The sequence below is a fragment of the Rhagoletis pomonella genome, unplaced genomic scaffold (genome assembly GCF_013731165.1).
Source record: "Rhagoletis pomonella isolate Grant_MI unplaced genomic scaffold, Rhpom_1.0 Rhpom_scaffold_00006, whole genome shotgun sequence".
NCBI classification, from domain to species: domain Eukaryota; kingdom Metazoa; phylum Arthropoda; class Insecta; order Diptera; family Tephritidae; genus Rhagoletis; species Rhagoletis pomonella.
Genome location: NW_023458560.1, coordinates 76,836,948 through 76,850,412, shown reverse-complemented (window position 1 = coordinate 76,850,412; position 13,465 = coordinate 76,836,948). Strand labels below are relative to the sequence as shown.

The following is a 13,465-nucleotide window of genomic DNA, read 5'->3' as shown; positions in this document are numbered from 1 at the left end:
ACTTATAAAAAAAATGTCCTAAATACTCAGTATTAATTTACGATCGTATTCCCGCAGCCTACCTCTTTATCGATGTGAAATATTGGTCCAAAAAATCCTTGGCATGTTCCAATACCACATCGGGTTTGCGCGCTTCTACTGGCGCCGTCCCAAGCGCCATAACGCTGCTCATGCATGTCGCCTTCGAACAGGATAATGACTGAAAAGAAATAGTTGAAAATATTTAGTAGTGAAAATTTAATAAACGATGCTTTTATTAGGAAAGAAAATGTAAAAATGTTGGTAATGATTTAGGAGCAGATGTACTACCTAAGTTCATATATTCTAACAAAGTGTTCGTCAGTCTCACACTCTGCCAAAGTCTAAAACAATTTTGGAAAAAATGTTCTTTCGCAATAACCTTTATCTTACAAGCAGAAATTATCTTTTCAACGAATTTTTTTCTCCCTCAAAAACTGCCACTCCCTTTCCGATGCAAAAATAATTATCGAAATCTGTTGACGTGGTCCAAAGTTATGCGGTAACATACATAAAAACAAAAAAAAAATATATAAAAGTGAAAAAAATAAAAAATAAAATATGTGCCCACGTAAATTAAAAGGCTCTGCCTGAAACTCCCAGCCAGTACACTGCTTCCTCTCCAGCCCAATGCAAAAGTACTCGGCAGTCGTTGGAAATTAAGCTTCATACCCGAAGAAACGGTTCAAGAGTGTGCCGAGGCTGGCTCCACCTGTTTCCTTCTCTATACATATCCCCCTGAAGTTTGAATAAATAGGTCCAATTAAATTCTTCACGGATCGAACAAAACTGTAGATCAGATTTGGAGAAGTTATGTTCTATGAGGGATTCCACGGTCAAGCGGCTATCAGGGCTCTTATATCGCTCATGGTTCGGTCGGAACTGGTCGGAGAATGCCAAAGGTCTCGCCCAATTGCATCGGATTATTTCCAAATTAAGCTGACTGGGTTCCCAGAACACAGATGCATTGCGAGAAACTGCATGTCTGATTAATTTGCTAAGCAAATCATCCTTAAGTTCATTTTTTCGGGCAAAGAAGTCATAGGAGTCCCTGTGTAAATCTTTGAACTATTCTTAGACAGATGGTCTCATACTCGGTTCATAGAGCACCCAGAGTAATACGTCTTCTGTGCAGTGCTGCAACTGTTGGAGGATAACAGAAATTGAATGCCTCTCAGCTGCCCTGTTGACAAAGATAATGTTGTGTCGACAAAATCAGTCAAAGATTCCTTACAGACACTAGTCAAATCGTACTTCCCTTGCTTCGATCCGGGTCCATTTGCTTCAGGTTCAACAAGCAGCAGGTCGTTGGACTCGCTTGTAAGCTGGAAAAACATCTTGTATGTTATAAGGAACTTCTCCCCTTCCAAATTCGCAGAGCCGGATGGCGTTAGAAGGCAGAAGCCTCCTTGGAAAAATCCACGGCCGTTGCACTGGGATGCCCCCCGGAGAAGTTAGTTTCTTAGACTGGCAAGGCAAAGGTGATCAGCTAAAATAACTCGCAAAATAGCCAAGGAACTCTGGCCTGACTATAACAGGACGAAGACACAAGACCTGCTTAATAGATCAAAGGTAGAAATATTTAAAATTGTTGTTGTAAAAAACGGGCCACTGGCCCATAGTCAAACACGCAGAGAGAATATGACTCCCATATAATAGAACTAGAAGGTAGCGAAGAAAGCGCCCAGCATTTCCTATTAAACATAAAGCATCTGGAACTTTAGTTTGGGCACCTAGCACCTTTCCTAACAGCTTCATTTGAATTACCTTCAGTTATTATTCCAGGAAAAATCAACTCGGTGATAACACAACGGACAATATAAGAAACGCTAAATGAGAGCCCATCACAGGACAGCCACCTAATCTAACAACCCCCCCCCCCCCCCCTCTCCTAATTCTATAAATAGTTTTACTTTAGCCACAGCGTGTGAAGAATGGATAGTTCGTTAACTGGTGTGATAGGGTAACAATTGGCATTTCTAGCAGAAATGTTATTAAAGGACGAAATCTATTTTTTTTTACCAATTTTTATTCACCCAATCCCAGTAAATTTTTCGTAATGTATTTTAAAGAAGTGGTAATTATTTCACAAATCTCTGTAACTGCTGTGGCGTAGTTTGATTTCGTTATTACACAGCAGGAGTAAATGCATATTTGCTCCTTTTTTGTTGGTAGTAGAAAAATCCAGAAGTACAAAAGAAGAGTTGCAACTTGGCAATGAAAATGCCTGCAATAAACATCATTGCTTCTTAAAATTAAAATAACCATATTTTCCTTATATAAACACTCAGTTTTTGTAAGAAAAAGTTTTCCACTATTTGCATAGCGGTAAAATTATGCATTTATTGCACTTCGCAAATAAACTTTTACCTACATACATAAACGAATATATTATTTTAATAAGCAACAAGGTTGCTACTCCCTTTTCCCATTTTAAGTGCAAAAGTTTTATTTGCGCATCTTTTGCCTGCTTGCCTTTGCCCTTGCTTGGTCTTGCTCTGTCACCTCGCGCCGTTTATGTACGCCTCCGACTACCCTCCGCTGGATGTCAAAGTTTTCGCTCGCCTTTGCCGCGCGCTCGTTTGTCCACCCGGAATTGCAGTAATGCAACAACTTTCTATTTGCGTTTCCGTAGTCGCAGTTTAACAGTGAGGAAATAATAAAAAGTAAATTAGATCATAAAATTATTTCCACCAAAATATGTATGGTAATCTTTAAATATGATAGTAATTGTGGTTCTGTGTTGAGCAGAGGCTGGGGCAGACGATTTTTCAAAGATGGCAGACAAGTTCACAATTAATTGGCACTTGGTCGTGGAACAATATTCGGAAGGCCCAAGACTAAATTTTTTGCATCAAATATAAGGCAATAACTGCAAATAAAGTCCATTTACTACTATTTCTAATTTCATGGGTCCTCTGCAAAAATTCCATTTTGACTTGTCGATTTAACTGCAGTTGTTGTTGTTGATACTGCTTACTTTTAATTTTTTTTATTTTGCTTTCGTTTCTTCGTGCATATTTGTTAACACGATCCAACAATTGCCCTCGCTTTCGCAACGTAAGACAGACGCTGAAGACGTGACACTGTTCAACAATTCTTCTTGTTTACTTTTCCTTTCATATTGCTTTTTCTATCATTCTTCTGGGTTTTGCGCAAATTTTCTTGTGCGTTTTTACATCCTTTGACACTAATAACTGTGCCACTAACCGAACTGCTCGGCGCATAACCAAGCAACGCCGGCGGTACCAAAGGCAACACAAACCAACAAACCGGCAAGAAAATCTCCGCGGTGCTATTAGTTGGCAGCTCCGACGCTGCTTGCGGCTGCACCTCTTATGGGTAGTATTGTGCCACTAAATTGGCAATGGCAATGGCTGTGGCTGTGGCAGCGGCAATGTGCGCAGCAGAAAGTTGTCCAAATTGCTTTATGTAAATAAACACTTCCTAAATGCCGCTTTGGGAGCAGCAAGGACTAGTGAAATGTATAGCTTTGTGCGTGTCGGTGTGTGACGTGCGTGTAAATGGAGGGCAACAGGAAACGGAAGTTGTTGCAACAGTTGTGAAACGTCAAGCATCCTCTTTGACTGGCAGGCAGGCAAGCAAGCATACATACACACATACATATCGTTACCTTAATATAGAAAGGCCCTACCTCACACACACCACATCTTCGCTAAAATGAAAAAAAAAAACGTAACTGCATAGAATTCAGAAAGTTGTTGGTGAGACTGCAACAGGCGGTATGCAAAGCGAAGGCCTTGTGGCCTACACACATATGTACATACTACATACATGCAAATCATAAGGGCCTTTCATATTCTTAAGTTACATATGTACACTTTCCCTGTAGTGGCACTTGCCGATAACCAAAAATTTCTTACCAAATTAATCGATTTTAGCAAATTTAAGTTTATGGCCAGAAGCCACTGCCTGCTTGCTGGCTTGCCTTGCCTAAAATAGCAGCGTAGTCTAAATAAGTGCCACATAAATATTTATTTATTCAGTATGCAAATTGATTGATATTCAAAACGCTAAATTATGCGCAATGTATATTTTTAAAGTGGATCCAATTCTGTGGTGTGCTGAGAAATTCTACACCTTGAGTGGAATTTGTGTAGAGTAATGAAAACAATTCGGAATTTTAAGTTCAAATGGGCTCCGCATTGCGATATTTTTAAAGATATGTAAAAGCTTAATTGAAATTATAAAAAATTCTAAATAATAATCTCTTAATAAATAAATAAAAAACATTTAGTATAACCTAAGAGAAACATTTCTTAGCCTCAATATAAGGCCTCACTATCTCTATTAATAAATTTTTGAAGGATGCTTCTGCATAAATCATCTGGAAAGTATGAGCGATCGCCTTTTAAAATATTTCCCGTTTACAAGCAGGCTTGTACCCTAAGAGGGACCAAAAGAAGGAGTCTTGTTGTAACCCCTGATCTGCCATTTTTAGAAAACGTGTGAGGGAAACGAGGATAAAGATGATAAAAATGAGAAACTATTGGAATACAACTTCAAGCTTCAGCAATACAACCTGGCTAAGGAAAATCCTGTACAGGGGTTCTTTAACTCAGAGTCTCATTCAAAAGGACGATATTGAATGTGTTCAAAGTGAGGAGGGTTCATAAGAAATGCTTACGACAAATCACTTGGCGCCATCCACGACTCCTTTACTCAGTACAAACAACCAAATCTACATATAATATATTCTTATGTCAGAAGGTCGTTTAATGTTCTTTTCTTGACGAAGGCAGGCGGAACTTTTCATGCGCTCATTCGGCTCTGTCATCATTTCTTCAGAAGAACCTGTGGAAATAGACGCACTTTCAAAAGCGCAAAATGCTTACAGGTGAGGGCGATCGAAAGACACAACTTTACAAAATGTTGTAAAGGAAATTGGATTGGGAGTTCCCGTTGAGATTGAGATATGCATGTGGCCAAAAATATACTAAAGAAAAATTAAACGAAAACTTGCAGATTAGGTACCGAGAGGACATCGATGTTCTTTAACGCTGCTAGTAAGCTATCCTAGGCGACTATGTAGGGTACTAATGGGAATATTGTTAAGCGCCACTGTTTTGTCTTTAATTTAGCTCTGAACACTAATACAATTTGCAAGAGATTTGACAGGAATGAGAAGACTTTGAAGTTCATCTTCCAAGAGTGTCCAACAATTCGCAGGCTATGGAATCTGGAAGTAGCTGTTTAAATAGGAAATCGTAGCTTGTTCAATTTTTTTTTTAAATAACTGCGATATCCTCAGCACTGCTACTGAACCCAGGTATGAGGGTGTAATCTAGTAAGATAATTCTCTCCTTGCAATTTAATTTAAGCTATCCACATAAAAACAGTAAAAAATAAAACAATAAATTTATCTAACGCACGCCCACGCATACACACAGGATTCACGAAACCCGCCTTGTCTTCTTCAACTACCAACGTCATTTCCGTTGCTGCCTTAATTAAGCCGCGCGATTGCGACGGAAGCAAACGGAAGTTGACTTTAAAAGCGATTCGCTGATGTTGCCACAAATTGCTTAATTGAGTAAGAGAGCGGGAGAGCGGGAGAGCGGGAGAGTGAGAGAGCGCGACATGACAAACGTACACCCAAGTCTATTAACAATCGCTTCCTGTCTATTACCTTCAACCGCCGTGTTGGTGCATTCATTCGGCGTGGGCGGTTTTTTTTTGCGGCTGTTGCACATTTTAATGTCTTGCACTGCTAATTAAGTTGCGCACAGATTGCGCTTTGCAAATCCTTCGTCGGCTGTCGCACAAATGTGCCAGCGCTAATAAATAAGTTTAAGTGCCGCCATGTGCGCGCTGGCAGGCCATAGTATTTGCCACAAGTTGACATTAATGATGACAGCGTTGCAGCAGCAGCCGCGACTGAGGGCTAAAAAGTTGACTGAACGCCCTTGCTGCAGCAGCTGTGAACTGCACGTAGATATTTTTTTAGCAAAAAGGGCAGCACAAACAAAAAAAAAATATTGCAATATAATAAAAAGTTCCGCCGCCTTTTCCCATTTTCCGCCGATTCCTTGCCGGCAACTAGACGTAAGACTTCTTCTCTTCCTTGGCTGCACTTTCGCGTTGTTTATTTAAACCAACCGCCTACTTTTGCCCCGGTGACTGTATGAAAGTTTTATTTTCTCTCTTTCTTCTTTTTTGCTGTTCTTCATTGCTCGTTTCGCAGGTAATAATCGTGTGAATGAATGGCTTCTTTGAATGTGGCGTAACGCTGCGCAGCTATGGGCCACATGGTGCTGTCGAAATTCTTATAACGGTATTAAGTTGTAAAGTTGTGCTTTTATTCACAGCATTTCTGCCTTTACTGAATCTAAGAACTTGCGTGCATGTGTGTATCTTTGCACATAAGTATGTATGTATGTATGTATGTATGTATGTAAAAATATGTCTCACACGAAGTTAACTCCGAATGTCTGCTACGCCAGCAACAGCTTTTCATAAAAATTCATAACCATTACTCGATCTCCTTGGTTGTCTGTGTCTGTGTTTGAGTGCGTAAAATCCTATAATTTACAGTGAGTGATTTAATCGATTGACCGTCGGCGCTCGAAATGAATACTCTGTGTTCATATGTATGTATGTAAGCAGTCCACCATGCACGGCGTATACGTAACATAAATTGAATTGGATGAGTGAGTAAGTAAAAGTACATAGATGCGGCGAAGTGGACAGAATGCAATGCGTCTCGAATAAAATGTGAATGTGAAAATATGAAAATTTCTGAATGAGAATATGCAAAAGTGAAATAAAAAACTTTGGCTGGTAAAAAGAACTCTACTTTTGTAGAAGATAAAGATTTTTCGAAAGTAACTGCCGCTTTAACCAGCAATTTAATTAAAAAAGATTTTTTTTTCTTCTGTCCGTTTTCATATTAAATTTAAATATTAAAAAAAAACACTTTTCATTTAAATGGCTTGCCTAAAACTGGCTATAAATACATAAAATGAATTGAGAACAAAAAACCGGCACAAAAAAAGTTTTCTGTACTTTTGATGAGACCTACTTTTATTTTTTTTTTGTATTTTGACGCTCTTAATCCAAATATTTAGTCGGTTTGGCCTAAATGACGAAACAGCGAGAAAAACCGCAATTTCGTTTCAATTTACATGAAAACTTTAGGGCGAAATGACAAATTTTCAACATTTGAATAAATCTTAAAATTCTCAACTCACTTACATACATAGCTTCGTAGTGGTAATTTCTGAAAACTATTTCAGTAAACTTGCAATGCTAATTAGTTCATTATCAAATAAACATAATTGGCATACTGGCCCGCATAAAACTTTGTCCATCCAACCAAGCAAACAAGCCAACAAGCCAACAGACATGAACCAGTGATGTGACAGTCAGTTAACACTTTAATTAGCCATTGTTGTTCAAATAGTTAGGCGAAATTTGTTGATGCAACTACAAGCATTGAATGCAATTAAAGTTATTGTTTTTGTTGCCATAGTTGCTAAAGCGAAAATTACAGTGTTTGTTAACAGATGATGGGACGGTTTTCGTATCGCCTACAGGAATGGCATTCAACATCCAAAGCAGCAAATAATATTTTCATTTTTTATTTTTATTTTATTAGAAACGTTTCTCAGCTAAGTTAAACAGTTTGTATGGGTATACGCCACGCCTATTTAAAAATACTCTGATTCTGTTGTAATTAAATTTTGACGTAGAATACGTCTTACCTTAAGGTATGGGGGCTATGTTCAAATGTTGTAGTTGTAATTTTTAGAGCTTCACAAAAACGCTTATTGCACGAGAACTAATAAAGCGATTTCAAAGAAAAGTGTGGCGTTTCAAAGATAAAATTCCAAACCTGTCGACAGATTCATTTTTGTAAATAACCAATTCGGTTTCTGTCGTAAAAACAACGGTAAACATTGCCTTATTTTGGGGTCAATTTTGAGCCTTTAAAGTGCTCTAGCAACTTATTGTTGGCATATATAACTTTCATTTTCGGGATATAGGTTCTTTGGAGCAGTAGAAATATTATCGGATACAAATTTTATATGAATTTAACAAATATTGAGCATTTTAAGGCAAAAAATTGTTGAAAAAATTTGCAAATTTTTTTCATTACCAAAATGCTCGAAAACCGTTTGAATGATTTTGTTTTTGTTTTCTTTAATCAAAAATTCAAGAGTTTTCCTTTCGTTTGGTATGTGGGAAGTATTGGTTGATATCTTCTATATATGTTTATTTTATTCAAATATATGGGCATAAATGATTTTCCATACAAAATCACCTCGTCATCATTTTGCAAACACGTGCATATGTTGGAAGTGTGGGAAGGAGACAAAAAGTATGTATGCGTATGTAATGCGGCTTTTGATCGCAGCGTATGTACATATGTAAATGCATATATACGTACATATGAAAGTTTCAGTTAATGTGGATCTGTTTGGTTTTGTTATCGATATTTTTATCGATTTTGTTATCGATTTTGCTATCGATTTTGTTATCGATATTTTTATAGATTTTGTTGCCGATATTTTAATCGATTTTGCCATCGATATTTTTATCGGTTTTGTTACCGATATTTTCACCGATTTTGTTATCGAAATTTGTATCGATGTTGTTATTGATTTTGCTATCGATATTTTCGGAACTTATCGGTATAATGATCGATATTTTTATCGATTTTGTTATCGATTTTGTAATCGATTCTGTTATTGATTTTATTATTGATTATTTATCGGTTTTGTTATCGATATTTTTCTTGATTGTTTTAACAATTTTGCTATCGATATTGTTATCGCTTTTGTTATCGATATTTTTGTCGCTTTTGTCATCAATATTTTTATCGATTTTTCTATAGATATTGTTATCGCTTTTGTTGTCGGTATTTTTATCGGTTTTTTTACCGATTTTGCTATCGATATTGCCATCGCTTTTGTTATCGATAGTTTTATCGATTTTTTTATCGAATTTATTACCGATTTTGTAATGGATTTTTTGATAGATTTTGTTATCAATTTTGTTATTGACTTTGGAATCGATTTTTTATCCATTTTGTAATCGATTTAGTTAACGATTTTGTTGTCGATATTTTTATCGATTTTGTTATCGATTTTATTATCGCTTTTGTTATCGATATTTTTTTCTTAGTTTGTGCTTTCGTTTTTGACTTGGATATGCTCTTAACCATACCACGTATTCTACGTTTAAATTTAGCGGGTGTATCTCCGATACAGCCTGCAGACCAAGACGAAGGCGCTGGACTGTTCCTTTTTTTATAGTTTTTAGAGAGTAGCAGCAATAGAGTTAATTTCCTGTATTAGCGTTAATTTGCCTTCTTTCAATTGCGAAATTTAAGTATTTGTTTGTAACTAAATTTCACTGCGAAAAGTCTTAGCTTGCAGAGGAATATAGCGAGAATAACAGAGAAAAATTTGAAAAGCATTCATTCAGTTAATATGATATTCTTCTACATAATCCTGAGGATAATACTCCTATATGGAGTTCTTTCAGTATATCCACAAAGTTATATTGAAGAAGTCGACAAAATTCCAAAAACCAATTTTTTTGTAGAGAGTGCTAGAATACAAGATTCTAATCGCACTTTGAACAAAACTTTGTTTGAGAAAACATTAGAAAATTACTGAGAATTTTCAATTGTGTCGTTATTAAATAGGACCATCGATATGTATATGGAAAATAGAAATTCGAGATAAGCGACCTCTAAATCTTAATATTAAGGGGAAAGCGTCTTTTTACACGGTCCCGAAAATACTTCTTACGGGATAAAAAAGATAGTCGATTTGATTAAATAAGTCTAATAGATATACAGGGAACATAGAAAACATAAAGACATTTTCAAGTAAATTATAAAGTTCCAACATTTTTTAGATAGAGTTTGTTGACTTTTTTCACTTCAACGGAGTTTTTTTTAACAATTTTAGTGAGCTTGAGGACGTATCCAAATGAAAAAATATTGTGGAAAAACAGACAAATTTTTCCAAAAATTTTCATTTCACTTCCAAAGAGTGTTTCCAGAATAGAACCAGGTTTTAATTGATTCGTAAAAAAAGTACCCATTTTTACGTGGAATAAACTGTACTTTCAATTCATAACTATTTAATAGAAAAAATGTCTTATCAAATTCTGCACAACCTGCAACCATAGACAAGGGAAAAATTCAAAAAATACGCAGATTTTTTTAATATTTTCAATTTGATTTTTTCCAAGAGTCTCCCAAAATTTAACCTAAAATGACTTTATAAATAACTAAATCTATAAGTTTTTAGTCTTTGGGGCCACGCAGAAATAATTTTTTTATGAATAATTTGAGAGTTTTAGGATCCCGAAAAATTTATATAAACAAAGTTTTGTAAATTAATTTCACAACCGGATCTATGACCTGTACTCAGTTACAAATATGAAGATGTCGCACTACCTTTCCCATACAAAATCTTAGCTTGTAACTAAGCTTTGAATTAACTAAAGTCAAAGATTAACTTTTTAAGAACAGCACAGCGTAATCAATTACCCCATTACTCTACTTCACGCTCGATCACATACATTCCATTGCGCACAAGCATACATATATGTATATGTATATATTATTCACTTACCTCTTTAGCCTTGCAATGCAACGTATCATAAACCTCTGGCCTGCCCTCGATATTCTTCAGTCGTACCGGCTTGCGTATAAGTATGCTGCGCCCCTCCTCGTCCACGTGTATAAAACTGCCGGCACGCGCTCGAAAATCCTGCGACATTTTACGCTGTCCCTGATTCTTCGGTGTGGGCGAGAGCTCACGTGCCTTACCGCTGCTGCCGCCGCCGCCACTGCCACCTTCCGCAATTACGCCCGCACCACCTCCACCGCCGCCCACCACTGAGTTGCGCCCAACAAGAATTGGCGAATTTTTAGCGCTATCTGTGCCGCGCCCCGAAATGCTCTGCCTCTTTGCGTAATGCTGTCGATTGGGTGTATTGTTGACGCTGTTGCTGCCACCTGGCACCATGGGTGTTGCAGCTGCATGCTGTTGCATTTGTTCTTGCGGCTCCTTAATGTGTATTTGTGACCGTTTGCCATTTTCCAATTCGTTGCGCTTTTCCGGTGTTGGCGGCGACGAGTTCGAGTGATTCGTTTGGATTTCGTTGTTTGCTATTGCATTGCTATTGCAAGCTGTGTGTTGTTGTTGCTGTTGTTGTTGTTGTTGTTGTAGTATTTGTTGTTGCTGCTGTTTTTGCTGGTGCGTTGGCGTACTTGGCGTACTTGGCATACGCTTGGCAGCCACCAATCGCAAATTTTCGAATATCGCACTAAAGTGCGACATTTTGCCGAAACGACGACGAAACGCGCCACTCACTTAGCCACCGTAGTCACACCGTAGTTTGGCCCACACTTTGTCACTTAATTGCTCAGTTTTGTTTGATTTATTTTTTGTGTAGGTATTTTATTTATTTTAATTATTTGCATCGTTGTAGGTTTGGAATTGCAATCTGGTTGTGCAATCTATTTGAAATGAAATATTTGTCTTTGTTAACTGAAATTAACTTTATTCACTTAAAATTGTTGCTATTCAGTATATCAATTCCGATCTTCCTTAGTAAAGATTCGTTTATTATAAGCGAGTTTTTTTTTACTTCTCAACAACTCCTGGAACTGCAGCTACTCTTACCAACACTTTTCGCTTTCATACATATAAAGGTCTTAAAGGTCACCTGCAGGCTGAGAAATCATGTTGAGTTCGCTGAGATTGAATATTGGCCAAATACGGCCACTGAAACCGGACTTATACATTGTCTCTACTGATGGTCCCAAAACTGACACTGAGTCAGTATTTGATGTTTATATAGTAAACATCATAGCTCAATTTTTGTGCTCTAGGTGCCACGTCCCTCGGGAGCACCTGTTCATGAAATATCTGACCGTTTACCTACAGAGGTGTCAGGTCTAGTACCACTTACTCTGCAACCAGTTATAGCACTCTTAACTTCGGAAGCCACTGTTAGAAACTAATTCGCTTAGGAATGACAGGCAGACATGGGCGAGTTCACCTTCAGCCCACTGCCCTCACTCTGAATGATCAATTTTCGCGGCACAAATAGACGACTGGGATCAGTATAAATGGCTACCCCATTTTCCCTCGCTGCCTTGAAGGTAGAAAGAGGTTTGAACCCTATTTTTATCTCTGTGGTACAGATTTAAAAATACATGAAGGAGGTACGTTAAGTGTTTTTTTCTGCAATCGTTATTTTTGTTTATTTCAAGATTTTACTTTAACATTTTCAGTTGAGTCAGACCGACAACAATAAATAAGTACACACTCGTATTGAAAAAGATCATCTAAGAACGGAATTTTTTTATACTAACAGATTGATTAAAAACCTATATATGAAAATAACGGGTATAATATGATCGAAAAAATCAAAACACAGCGATCAAAGTGGTATCGAAAAAATAGAAATCCAAATAAAAAACGATTAAATAAAAATCATAAATTAAATTGATCAAAAAAACAGTAATGTAATGTTTACTGTTATGATTTTTATTTTGAATATATTAACCGTTACGTTCCTGTTCTTAAGCTCTTCTTCAATTATGTTAATTTTTGGAGCTCATAACCACATTGTGTGGACCCGTATATTAAAGCCAATACAGAAACAGAACTTCAAGGGAACCTTCAGAGTCGATTTTACAGCCTGGCGCCAATAGTCAAAACTGCTACCGGAGCATGAAATAAATTTGTGATCGTTTTTATCTTATGTACATAAGATTGAAGCTACACTCAAGGCCCTCTCATTATTCGAGGCCAAGTTCTCCTTTCTTCTTGAGTGCATTGATAGGCTGAACGTTCTGGTGGAGCACAATGATATCCAACTAATTTAGGGACCAGGTCACATAGGAGTTGGGGGTGACGAAGAAGCATACCATCTCACCAAAACGGCGACCGCCTTGACTCCTATAGGGCCGAAGCAAAGCTTACTATCGGACCTAGGATAAACAAGGAAGTGTTCAGGAAGGAGAGGATCAGACTCGAAGAACAACACGGGAGTAACACCGTAGATATACGCGAGGTTATATGCTTACTGGGAGGCTACAACCTTACAAGCTATATGGCAATAATAAGAGGTTTTCTGACGGGGCACTGTGGACTAAAAGGAAACCCTTAAAAGCTAGAGATCAGGTCGAACGACCTATGTCATTTCTACGAGTCTATCAAGGAGACGAGGGAAGTACCTAGGCCAACTTTAGCCATGCGTTGAATTTATACAATCACCATCCACTGAATATCTCTTCCAATATCTGGGATCTTTAGGGTTGGATGAGGTACTAGGTAAGGTAATAGATCTCTTGGTCGCAGTGTATACCTCTATATAAATTTATTTATTTATCTATGCATGTCAAATCGATAAACACGAATTTTCAAAAGAGCACGACTCGAGCGCCATCTGG

General features: G+C 37.4%; 1 protein-coding gene across 1 annotated transcript in view; it reads right to left on the bottom strand.

Moving 5' to 3' along the window:
- Positions 1–11,231, bottom strand: part of LOC118741341 (nitric oxide synthase-like) — a 300,680-nt gene extending 289,449 nt beyond the window's left edge. Inside the window, exons 1-2 of the mRNA XM_036473278.1 lie at positions 10,632–11,231; positions 63–199 (exon numbers count right to left, since the gene is read on the bottom strand). Of these exons, the coding sequence (XP_036329171.1) occupies positions 63–199; positions 10,632–11,054 (560 nt within the window). The 5' untranslated portion in view covers positions 11,055–11,231. The remainder of the gene's footprint in view (positions 1–62; positions 200–10,631) is intronic.
- Positions 11,232–13,465: the final 2,234 nt, after the last annotated feature.